Raw genomic sequence first — 12,531 nt, 5'->3', positions numbered from 1 at the left:
AAACCAACGGCATATTCCCCAGCTGGGTAATGAGTTTCCGGTTAGTGTCGAGCTAACCAACCATTCAGTGAAAATGACTCCGGAACTACTCTGAATATTCATGGAACCAGATCTTTCAGTCGTTACCTTTGAAATTCCTGGAACGTCGAAAGGCTGGCGCATACGGTGACGGTTAGTTGTTTGGGCTACACTTTACTTTACTGTTTAGTAATTTTGATGTCAGCCGGATGTGTCAGCACCCTGATGGTTGAATAAATCCCGATTGAACTGAAAACATCGAGACACGAAGAACGCGAAAGACAGGAGACGGGTTCAGACGATAGAATGTTTGTTGTGGAATCGTGACGTTGAGTATATAGATGTACAAATTAGAGGGGTTTGAGTAAAGGTTGAATACCACTCAGATAAGTCAGTCTGCTGGGTCAGCAGCACACTGAATGAACAAGCGTCAAGGTGAAGCACGTCAAATATCAGCAACCTTATGAGTAGTGCATTACAAAATGTACATATATATGTATCGCGATATCTCGAATATCGTAGCGACTGAGACATGAGACGACCTGGTGCAGCACATTCAGCTGCCTGAAAACATCACAACTGAGAGATTCAGCTGGGTCCCAGGTGAGTTTCGCGAAAAACCAAATTAGTTTGCAAATGAGTGTATATTAGCTGATTTCGTGCAATTTGGTTTCAAGTAGAACATAAGGGTGACGGAAACTCGGGGAGTGCGCCTACCTGAGAGCTCCAAAAAGGGCAAAACCGGTCGTGGGCTGTCGACGGATTTTCAGCAACCTTATGAGTAGTGCATCACGTCGATTTTCGTTTATCGGGTTGAGGAGTACGTCATCGCTTGTTTATATTCTTGGGGTTGTAAGTTTATCAGTGACAATCCTCTTGTGGTCGTGTGTCATGCATGTTTGTATCTTGACATCTGTTCTTTATTTAGCGACCAGATGTTTAGACTAGCAAACATTAGATGTCACAGTAATCTCGTCTCCACACCAGGATAATTGTAAAAGCTTGTCCCAGTGAGTTACCCGGTCCGGATAACGCTGATCACAAAACCATTCTCCGGAAGTATGGCACATCTGGTTTAGGTGAAATGGCAGGACATACATTAGTGGTGAGATGAGTGATATTTTCTTACTTGGAAAAAGGTTGACGCAGAACTGGCCGGAATCAGCGAGGCTTCTTGGACAAGATGATCTCACTACAGATTTCCTGGTGTTCGTAATCTTTCCCTCAAAGTTATTCGTTTGGAGAGGACGTCGGGTTGTTCCCAGGTGAAAGCATCCAACTGGTGCGGAATCCCTTGTCTGAAAAACACTTGGGATATTACCTGTTGACTGATGCACTTTCGAGGGGTATGAAGGATAAAATTGCTGGTCCTCATAGTTACGAAAGAGGAACCGATTGAATTTATGCCTCTTAACAGACATAGGTCACTGCGTTAGATCTTCGGCAGAGGTCCACTAACGGAGATACTACTCTCGGTTCCTGCAGTGGCTTTTATGCTTTTATCCATTTCAGACAACCAAAATAGCCGTCAGTTGTTCCACCTCCAAATGGCCCAGCTGGAATTCCACTAAGAAACATTGCTTCACCGACGGTGGAATCGCCAGCTGCTCGTTGCGATACGGGACACAATTTGCCTGAGAGATGTCTGCAGACAGCATCGCTGTGCCATGGTGGCAGTTGTTTTTGAAAAGACAACTGGTTCACTGAAAAGCACTCTGAGTCCACATTGGCCAGTGCGGCTAAGCACGATTGATAACAAAACGGCGATGGAACCAAAGACATCCAAGTAGATGCTGTATTTTGTGGTGAGTCTTAGTTAAATGAGCCCCAGGTTGACGGTTTTGCTCGTTCAAAATCCCAGCTATCCTTGAAATGAATTCCCAGTTGCCTAATTCCAGTATAAGAAACACACCGTTTTCTAGTCAAAAAGCGATATTTCTCTTCCGAAATCAATCTGACAAGGCCAAGTCGTTAGCTATGCAATTCCCTTGGTATCGTATTAAAAATGATATCGTCATTCTAGGTGTATGTACGTTCAGTATTTTCAAAAAAGCTTTTGCCGCGAAGTCAGTTACAAGTCGTTGGGCAGCAAAGTAAACATCTGATATGTATATATTCTTTAAAAACTGAATATTCTCATGTGTCCTCTCGAAATTTCCCGAAGATTCACTGACTAATACACAATTTCCGTAATAAAATCATATGCGAGGGAGGCGCTTGGGCACCACACATAGACTACCAGCATGGTTCATCAGTAGTATCCAACTTTACGTCGGTAAGGTAGTTATACTCAATATTAGCATCCGGTGCTTCATCCATAGTAAGGTAGCATCAATATTAGCATCCGGTGCTTCATCCATACGTGGTCACCATCTATCAGGAGAACAGCTCCGAACGTAACGGGACTACGTAACAGCCAATCGAGTAGCCGTTTTCTTTGAGACAGATTTCATTGGTTGTCCTTCACTCGCCCTTGATAGATGAGTTGTATTCTTAGTGTCACTTTTTTTGACAAGCTTGTACGCGACAGTGATCAATAGATCAGTCGTTTCGCACGTTCATTGACTTTTTCAGGTTTGGCCAAGCGCACCCGGCGATCAAGCGGCTATCCGGACCCGGGTTCACCATAATAAGAAGGCATTAAGTGAGTGTGGTCCATAACTACATGGCTTCACGATAATAAAGCCAATCTACTTCGCGAACAATCAGGACTGTCGTGATGCAAGTAGTTGAAGTCCATAAAGACGTGTAAGCTGTAAGCCAAAGGACTGTTTGCCCCGTAGATCTGTTTTCTCCCAGTCTTGTACCGGATGGAGATGACCGGGAGGCGGTTAGTTAATGACTTCGGAATGGAGCGCCAAAGTTTTTACCAGTCAATTCAGCCGTTGTTACTTACTGTCACCGTGAAAAAGACAAACCAAAGGTTAGCGACCCCAACAGATATGTCTGTCACAGAGCCAGTGCCGCTCCTCAATCAAAGCTATTGTCTTCACTGCGTAACTCTTACTTCCCGCCATGCTGGACAGACATATCCATCTATGGAGCTGTTTCGCTTGTTAGCCGAACTTGGCAAAGTTCTTGTATGACACCGGACTGCATGGTGGCGATAACTACACCCGCGTTACCAATATTTCGAGCTGTTTGACCAATTATTCAGTCCAGAACGATGTAAACGTTAATTGGTTTAATACAGTCCCTGTCTCTTCAGTTGTGCGCCATCTAATTGAAGACGAAAGCCGCAACAGTGCTACTGCTGACAACTTGTTAAGAACAACCGGCGCCAATCAGCACTGGAAACCAGATGCCTTGTGAGCGATTTTCCTTTTCTGTTGGTGTATACGTCACGGCCTTATCCGTTTTGGACCAATCTGAGAGCACGCAGTTCAAATGACCTCAATCGATCACCCAATCAAAGGCCTGAATCATCAGTCAGCTTGCCTATTTAGCAGCTGAGAGGTTCATGAGATCTCCTGTTGCTGGAAAGAGTTTTGTGTGTCTACGAGATGCAGTCTTTGAAATACTACCAGTTATCACGAAAAACTGGGGCCATGGTAGAAGCCCCGCTGGTTGGTTTACGGTACTTTCTCGGCTAACGGATTCCGCAGACAAAACTTCCGGAAAAATTCAAAGTGTGGAATGATCTGATTGACAACCTTCCCGAACTGTTTAAGACTGGTAGTCTGAGATCAGAAGTACGCGCGGTAAGTTGAAGTAAAACAGTTTGTTTGTCACACTAGGAATCTGCCTGTGATCTGGTAACAAACAACCAAAGCCCCGTTCAGGTTATCTGAGGAAAGAACACACAGTGTAGCCATTGTTTCGCTCATGTCTACCTGTTAGCTTTTGTCTTCGCCTGGCAGCTGAACAAAGACGCTAGTGCTTGTTTTGATTTCTTCAGCTAGAACAACCTCTCAGGACTCCGTCACTTCTGAGCGTTTTTCTGATAAAATTGACTTGTCTCTAACACGCAATCAGGTGTGCCTTCATATGACAGTGACAACGAGGTTCCCACAAAACCCATATTCCTCACATTTTCATCTGTTTAAAAGGTCAAACGTACGATGCACGACGAACGCACTTTAGCCCATTGTCAGATGTGTATCTTGATCCAATCGGTTAATGGCTAAATCGGACAACAAACTGACTACTGGTGAGTAGTCATCGATCCACACCGGGCGGGGCTTGATAACTACAAAAATCATGAACTTGGATGGTTTCCCGGTCGCTTAACATAAAGGGCGTCTAATAACCGACCGGACGAGAGGTTCAGACTAGCTAACAACGTGACGGTATATATTACTGATGAAACATACTAGTAGTGTCTAGTCAGGTGGTAAAGCGCCGTCCCGCACCTAATGGAAGATGAAGGTTGATACAGAAATTATGAGACGACATTGTAGTGTTCTATTCATTGGTGTCCAATGTTCAAAGAATGTCCATGAAAGTTCCAGAGGGCACTTGAGAATGCTTACTTATCGACAGCTCTGCGCAATAAAGGTTTCTAATTCCGTAGCTTGCAACCGCTCAGTCCCTGATGGACATTGAAAACTCGGCGCAGGGTGTTTTTCCTCCCATCATCAGTCGACCAGTCGACTAAATTAGTCCGCAGGTCACTAGAGCAAGAAGATGCCGGCATAGAAAATGCCGAGTGCATGAATTATCCATCTTGGTCAGTCGGTAGGCATATGATTGATTGCGCCTACACCCAAATGAAGGACCTCGCCAAGACGAAGCGGCCTAATCGCTGGTCTATTTTGAGATCCAAGCACATCTGGTTTACGTACGTACTTTTTGGGACATTCATCCAGCTGAAACCGGAGTTGTCAACCGGAGGTGAGCTCTCTCATGGACAGATAGCGAGGAAGTCCGCCAGAAGCGGTTGACACTCATTTGCAACTAAAGGACAGACCAGCTTGCTGAGTAACAGGCTTATTTAGATTAGACAGGTGGGCAATTGCCCTTGAAAAATAGTGCCATGTCTAAGTTCATGTGTGTGATAAAGTTCCTGGAGCTGTGGATTTGATAAAGGTCCTCCTGATCAACAGCACGTTGATATTATTGCGCATAATGGGCAAAATTATTCGACGAAGCTTCTGAATTAAGTAGTATCGAGGCGATTTCTCAAGGTTGTGACAAAAGTTCTCATCAGGTTGAAACACTACTTTTGTTTCAAGTGGCCAAAACATTGTGCCGATGAATAGGCATTTTTTGGTCACATAACTATACTGCAGTTTCACGCACTCGCAAGTTGTTGTTCTCCAACCACAAAACGAACTGAGTGCACTTATGGAAGCAAATTCCATGAAACAAGGTGCGCTATTTTTGAACTCTTGACCTGAGACTGCCTTGTATCCTGAAATGGAATGTTAGGGTACATCCCTTCAAACGAAGCTGAATTCGTCCCACACAAATGCATCTAATTACGTAGAGTAGGAATGATGGATCAGGTAAACTGTGAAGTCAATGCATACGCAGCGTAGGAAATGACCAGGTATGTTGTTATTAATTGGCTCATGTCAATACGTAGCAGTGGATAATATGTTGCATTCCTAGCTTAGCCATAATTCAGTCGCTACAACTTGAGGCTGGCAAATCTCAGTTTCAAAACCCTCCTCCTAGCTTAGCCATAATTCAGTCGCTACAACTTGAGGCTGGCAAATCTCAGTTTCAAAGCCCTCCTTTATCTTGTGTTCCGGAACTGGGTTTTCCATCCGAATAATCTCACGAAGGTCACTGCTTTTGAACTCAAGAACCTGGCTTTGTCCCGTGTGTATTAGTTGCCACGTACATTAGTTATAATTCAGGCGTGATACTTCTCCGAAAAAAAGTCCATCACCTAAGATCCCCAGACCCGGAGAGGCCACTCCGAGAGAGAGCAGTTTACCCTTAAAAATCCTTAAAAACATCATAAACGAGAGACTCAGCTAGGTGACAGGTAAGTCTCCCGTCAAATGTGTGTATTTTGCCAATTTCGTGCGATTTGAGTTCAAGTAAACCATAAGGGTGACGGAAATTCGGGGTCCGTGTCTCAAGAAGGGCAAAACCGGCCGCGTGTCGGCGAAGAGTTTTCAGCAACCTTACGTGTAAACAGGTAGTACTGTTCTTATATCGCTAACTATAGACCGCTCCAGCGACTGCCAACAGGTAACAACGAAGTAGACCCGATGACCTCGTGCTTTGCTTAGCATCTACGCACAGAAGCCGCACAGCTACTCATATAAAACACATTACCTGGGCTTTCTGAGCAGAAACGGTGGAAGAATGTGTCTTCGTGATACTATCAGAGACCGGTGAAAATATCATATCGATCCGCATCACTTGCATCTCGTATAAACTACTATTCAAGCCTGAGCGGACTAATCCAAGAAAGTTCGCTGAACATTTTCATTCCTTGACGATGTCAGCCTGGGGTAGGTCGCATCACGTGCTCAACTTTAGACCCCCTATCGGTTGCTGATTAAAATCCTAAGACAATCACCAGGAGCTGAAATCCTTTTATGCTCTTGGAGATCGACAAACACGGAGGGCAGTTAGTTTAGGCAACCAAATTACACAATGTAAGCTAAAAGACAAAGCTTGTGCTGGGAACCGCTTTTCAGAACTTGTATCTGGTATGGTCACAGCATGCAGAATTTAGCAAGGGTTCGCACGTCTTCATCAACACTCTTCGGTATGAAGGAACTCTGAACGCTCTACACTGTTCGCCGTTTCCCCGTCAACAAACTCTTTTTCTTTAATTTTCGTTTTTCATCTCTCATTTACAGTTGCCTCTGTTGCATCCAGACGGTCTAACCTCTGTGGATCAGCTGAGGTTTGCTCACAAAATTCTCGCATTCGCTACCTCATCATATGTGTGGATAAATGGAGACGAAGGCGCTACAAAGGTAGGATAATTTTATACAGTACTACAGACTGATATTCAGTTTTTTCCCACGTGTTGTGTGTCTTCTGTAAAACTTGTTGTCAGGATTCGTTTGCTCTCACAAGGTCCACTCCGGTGTTTCGATTACCGTTGTTCTTGCCGTTACCACTAACTGGATATATTCTGTAAACTTAGGCTGGACGATTTATCAAAATAGATGACACATTTTCCAAAACGAACACTACTCATTATGTCGCGAGAAAATTTTCCACAGCATATGACCGGCTTCGCTCCTGTTCAGGGTCACCTGACAGGTGTAACCCCCTTGTTCCCGTCAAAATTGTGTTCAGCTTGAAAACAAATGGTATAAAATACGCAAATACATTCATTTACACACCATTTGACCTTTTAAGAGGGACTGGTCTGAATCCCTCTTACATTGTTCGCCTCGACCGTCTGCGAAAACACAGCCTCATGCATGAGAGTCCCGATATCAAAATCTATTTTCTTGAACAAAGGCGTCGTTAGTTGTTTCAGGTTGGCACAAATTCACCAGAATATTAAACATAACTGGTTCAAAGCTAGTCTCAGGTACACCGTTAAAAGCTCCGGAATCCTAACCGAGTCAAAAATATTACACCGTGGCAATGATGACTCATAAATATTTATAAAATAACGCTGGTATTCACATATCAACGAAACCAAACAGGTTCGTTTGATGTTACACAAAGTATTTTACATTTCTTGAATACACGTCATGATAAAGTCACGTGATTTTCCACAAGCGGTTGGTAACTAGGTCAGTTTCATCTGAGGTTGTTTGTACGTAACAGTTATGCCGCGTCACGGAATTTAAGTAAACAACTATTTTAGCCCATCGGTGGCATACTCGGTATCCACCCAAAGACAGTTATGAGATATTCTTAACCGATTACTGTCTTCGCAGATTCACGGTCTCTCATATTTTGTACACCTGCCTATCGAAATTCGGGTGACAGAAACGCTTCATGCTAGAAACTGCGAAAATCGACCTGTCGTTGCTCGATGATAAACGCACAGTATTCCAACCAACAATGGCGCAAAGGTGCATAGTACTGATGAGGCAGGCGAGTAGTGTGTGGTTTCCTCGTAACTCCGCCTCGATCTAATGGAAGCGGAATTTTCGGAACTGCTTTAAAGCATTCGTTTAAAATTGCGTGATAGGCAATGCATGTCAAAAAATTTCAAGACGACGTGCTCAAGAAGAAGATGGGTATTCGAGAAATACACTCATTTGCAAATCAATTTGGTTTTCAGGAGTGACTCAACTTAATCTCTCGTTTATGACATTCTACAACTGAATGTGCTGCACAAAGGCTGCCTCATGATTCAGTTGGCACGATATTCGAGATATCTCAGTATATTTTCATCAAGGAAACTACTCACAAGGTTGCTGATTTGCAAATGGGTGTATTTCTCGAAGACAGATCAATTTGGGTTCAAGTACAATATGAGGTTGACGGAAACTCGGGGACTGCGCCTACCTGATGAGCCCCAAGAAAGGCAAAACAGGTCGTGGGCTGTCGAAGAGTTTTCAGCAACCTTGTGAGTAGTTTCATTTATGAAAAAATATTTTATTATATATCTCGAATATCGTGCCAAATCACTCGTGAGACGGTCTGTGTGCAGCACATTCAGTTGTAGAATATCATAAGCGAGAGATTCAATTGAGTCTCTCGTGAAAACCAAATTGATTTTCAAATGAGTGTATTTCTCGAAAACAGTCCAATTTGGTTCAACTAGATCATAAGGTTGACGGAAACTCGGGTACTGCGCCTACTTGATGAGCCAGGCAGGGTCAAGAGGGACGAAACAGGTCGTGGGCTGTCGAAGAGTTTTCAGCAACCTCATGTTTGTGGGGTGTTCGATGTTGAGGTTTTCTAAACTTCCCTTCATCTGACGTGATTTGGTAGAAAGCCTACCAAATGAGGATCTTAGTGAGCATTGTTCTCCGGTGACGAAACACCCGGGAAAGTGTGTGAGCTACTCTACGTGACGCATTTTTCAATTCAGCGGTCACTTGACTTACACTTCAACTAAGTCAAATGATTTTAAGTTGTCCTCAACGCCAGAATGATGATTCTTCTAAACTTCAGCGACATTGGCGTTTGAACAATGATGTACTTCTGGAAGGGTCTAAAGAGAATTCTTCTCCCTCCTTGTTGTACTATAAACGATGGAGTTTTGAAGTGAACCGCACGGATGAGAGCGAAGCAACAATGTTTCTGACGATGACTGACATCAGAGCTCCAGCTTTTAGTCCACTACCTGTGGGATGTGTTTCCCGCCACACTAAAGTACATAACAGCAGGAAAACAGGAGAAAGTATGCCACCGAGTGGGACCGAAAAAACGGCTTCTGATCTCTCCCACCGCTGCGTGCAAACACCTTAGGTGGAACTAACCTAGTTAGCAACCACTTGTGGAAAATCAAGTGATTTGGCCATGACGTACACAGAGGACATTCAAAATGTTTTTTTATGATATAACGCAAACCTCCTTGGTTTTATTGCTGTGCGAAATAAATGGGAAACCAAAATGGAATAATTTGTGACTCGTTTACGAACCCGAGCTTGTTCAGGTGTAACGGTGTTGCTACTGATGGGGAGGCACGCGAGTAGTATGCGTTGTTCGTGGAATTTCGCTTTGCGTCTTTTGAAAAGGGGAGATCGGTTGCGGAATTTGTGGAGTCGCTTTGTAGCATTTGCTTGGATTTGAGCGATGGATGATTGGAGTCAATGAATATCCAGGAAAGTTCAAGAAGACGCGTTCAGGAGAAGATGGATGTCCAGTTTCTGTGAATAAGATGCAAATGGGAGTTTTGCTTCCCTGCCCAATGGTCTGTAACAGGTCAGATAACATTTACTAACAAATAACTCCGCAGCAAATCCCTACTTCCTTTCACCGGTATAATTATGATCAGATGTGAACACAGAGAACACTGGTCGTGTTTAATATTCCGTGGAATTTGTAGCCGATATTCGGCTGATTGTTTGCCAAGGTTGCACGGATATATCGTAAATCTCTTTATTTTGACCAGCCCTGCCGGTCAGTGTTAACCTGTCCGCTGTACTCCTGGAAGCGGTCTTGATCTAGAGGTTTGGAATCCGTCCTGTATTCAGACAACCTATGGCCTCTCATCTCAAGTAAGTGGCCAGACACCCGCCCTTGCTACTGAGAAGGCAACGTGTAAGATTTCTTCAGTAAAAGATCACTTAATATCGGACCATTTTGGGCTACTCTGAGAGAAGGCCCGGCAAAGCCAGCATCCACCCCACAATTTATCTAACCAAGTACAGAGTGTATCGACTTATGCCACTCCCCCGTTTTAGAGAGTCCGTGCTATCACCCGACTGCGTTTTGAAGACTGCCGTCTTTTCTAGGCAGATTGTGCAATCTTCAAAACGCAGGGGTATTGCAACAATAAGGTTGCGCAGTGACACACTGTTTTCTGTACAGAAAAGTGGGTGGCAGGCGTCAATGTTCAGAAAAATGAATTTCTCACCAATGCTCCCTGTGGATCATACTCGTCTTACGGAATTAACTGCAACGATTGCGCTAATGTTCATATAGGACAAACTGCCAGGGAATTGTTTCGGAATTACTGCAACGATTGCGCTAATGTTCATATAGGACAAACTGCCAGGGAATTGCACATCAGAAGGATTAACAAACCACCAACGGATGCAGAAGAATACCAAACGCTGGTCAAAGACTCAGCGATGGCGGTACATGCCTTAGACACGGGACATAGAATAGATCTGGAGAATGTGGAAGTTTTATGGCGGGGACTGCGATTCACACCACAGCCGAGGCGGTGGAAGTTACTAAGCATCACAGCGTGAATAGAATCGAGGGTGTGCAGCTAGTGAGCGTATGGAAAGCGGTCTTAGATAAGCCGAGTTGACACCTTACACAACTATCTTAGCACTAGCTCATCCACACAGACGGACAGAATGTTCAAACGACGTTCAAGAGGAACCATCAAATGAACCGAACCAGAGGAACTAGACCCTAGGCAGGACCCAAACACATGTAGGTTCCCCCACTGACCCAACACTTGTTCAACCACTCCAACACAACTAAAAATCCTCGGCCGACACCCAACAGAGATTTAGCTTGACTTAGCTGATTGGTTCTCTTTCCTCCTTAAATCTTGACCAACCTCGGAAACTAGTCACTTGGCCTGATGAAGCTTTTGTTTTAAAAGCGAAACGTTGCCCAGCAATAAATCTACCGATTGTTACCAAGCTTTTTCGAAAAGGAATTCTAAATAGTTCCACTTCGGGCTGTGTAACGAGATCGACAATCAGATGTCTGCCTTACTCAGTTATTCCCTTTTCGTTACTCGTCGTTGTACTATCGATCACCTTGGAGGCTCCAACCGACTGGTGTGCGTGTGTATGTGTGTATGATTGTTACTGCCTCGTCGGCAATATTCTGTGCAGAAACTGTTTAGCTTTTTGTGCGAAAGCAAGTTACCGCAACTTGAGACCAACAAGTTAGGCAGTAAGATCACACGCACTCCGATAATGGTTGCAGCAAACCTTTAACTCTCAATCGGAGAGGGTCATTGATTTTCGCTTACCCGCACGAATTTCTCATTTCCAAATCTGGTTAACTCCGTCTGACTGCCTGCCGCGTGTGTCTGTGAGTTTCTCGTCCAGAAACGTCGTTTTTTAACTAACTTTGTTTGGAGTCTACCGGTTTTAAAGCTTATAGTACATCCTGTGGAGTCTTGCTACAGGCCTGGCATCACGGATTCCAGCCATAAAGACTCGAAGTGGATTGTACGCTGGTTGGACTCCTGAAGATTCGAATATATATCCCCAGAAATGCTAACCTAAAGCTTCGGCCAGAATTGGGGACCCAGTGGTTATTGACAAAGTGTGAAAGGCCAGGCGCCATTATCTAACGGGTTTGCAGGTGCGATACGCACATGATGCACAACGTGGTCAAAAATGAATGTGGCGTAAAACTGCATTCAACTGGTTCATTGATTTACAAACAGATTTTTTCTATAGTTAAGATGATGTAATAGGTTGACATTTGAGGCTATGGTTCAGGATTAGTTTTTACTGGAAGCCAGAATCGTGCCGGCATTTTACAAGTTGACAAATGGCGAGGTAAAAAGATGCCAAAACGACATCATACGATCATAAAAGAAACTACTCACAAGGTCGCTGAATACTCTCCGAATGGTTTTCAGCAACCTTGTGAGTAGTTTCCTTTGTGAAAATATACTGTGAATTCTCGAATATCATGCCAACTAAATCATGAGACGGCCTGTGTGAGGCACATTCAGTTGTAGAATATCATAAACGAGAGATTCATTTGAGTGAAAACCAAATTGATTTTCAAATGAGTGTATTTCTCGAAAACAGTCCAATTTGGTTCAGTTAGATCATAAGGTTGACGGAAACTCGGGTACTGCGCCTACTTAGCGAAACCGGTCGTGGGCTGTCGAAGACTTTTCAGCAACCTTGCGTGTAGTTTCCTCTATGAAACTATACTGCGATATCTCGAATATCGTACCAACTGAAACGTGAGATGGCCTGTGTGCGGCACCTTCAGTTGTAGAATATCAGACGGGTCTTCCGTGAAAACCAAACT

General features: G+C 44.0%; 2 protein-coding genes across 2 annotated transcripts in view; one reads left to right on the top strand and one right to left on the bottom strand.

Moving 5' to 3' along the window:
- Positions 1 to 312: 312 nt before the first annotated feature.
- Positions 313 to 6,342, bottom strand: T265_07230 (hypothetical protein; the record flags this gene model as incomplete). Its single annotated transcript, XM_009172695.1, has 2 exons — positions 313 to 582; positions 6,250 to 6,342. The coding sequence occupies 2 exons, from the start codon at positions 6,340 to 6,342 to the stop codon at positions 313 to 315; spliced, it is 363 nt and encodes a 120-aa protein (XP_009170959.1).
- T265_07231 (hypothetical protein) overlaps positions 3,479 to 12,531 on the top strand; it is a gene marked incomplete at both ends in the record, with an annotated part of 33,472 nt that continues 24,419 nt past the window's right edge. The window contains 3 exons of the mRNA XM_009172696.1: positions 3,479 to 3,595; positions 3,624 to 3,719; positions 6,783 to 6,902. Coding sequence (XP_009170960.1) covers positions 3,479 to 3,595; positions 3,624 to 3,719; positions 6,783 to 6,902 — 333 coding nt within the window. The remainder of the gene's footprint in view (positions 3,596 to 3,623; positions 3,720 to 6,782; positions 6,903 to 12,531) is intronic.

This window comes from Opisthorchis viverrini, assembly GCF_000715545.1.
Source record: "Opisthorchis viverrini unplaced genomic scaffold opera_v5_164, whole genome shotgun sequence".
Lineage (NCBI taxonomy): Eukaryota > Metazoa > Platyhelminthes > Trematoda > Opisthorchiida > Opisthorchiidae > Opisthorchis > Opisthorchis viverrini.
This window is presented reverse-complemented; position numbering and strand designations above follow the sequence as displayed.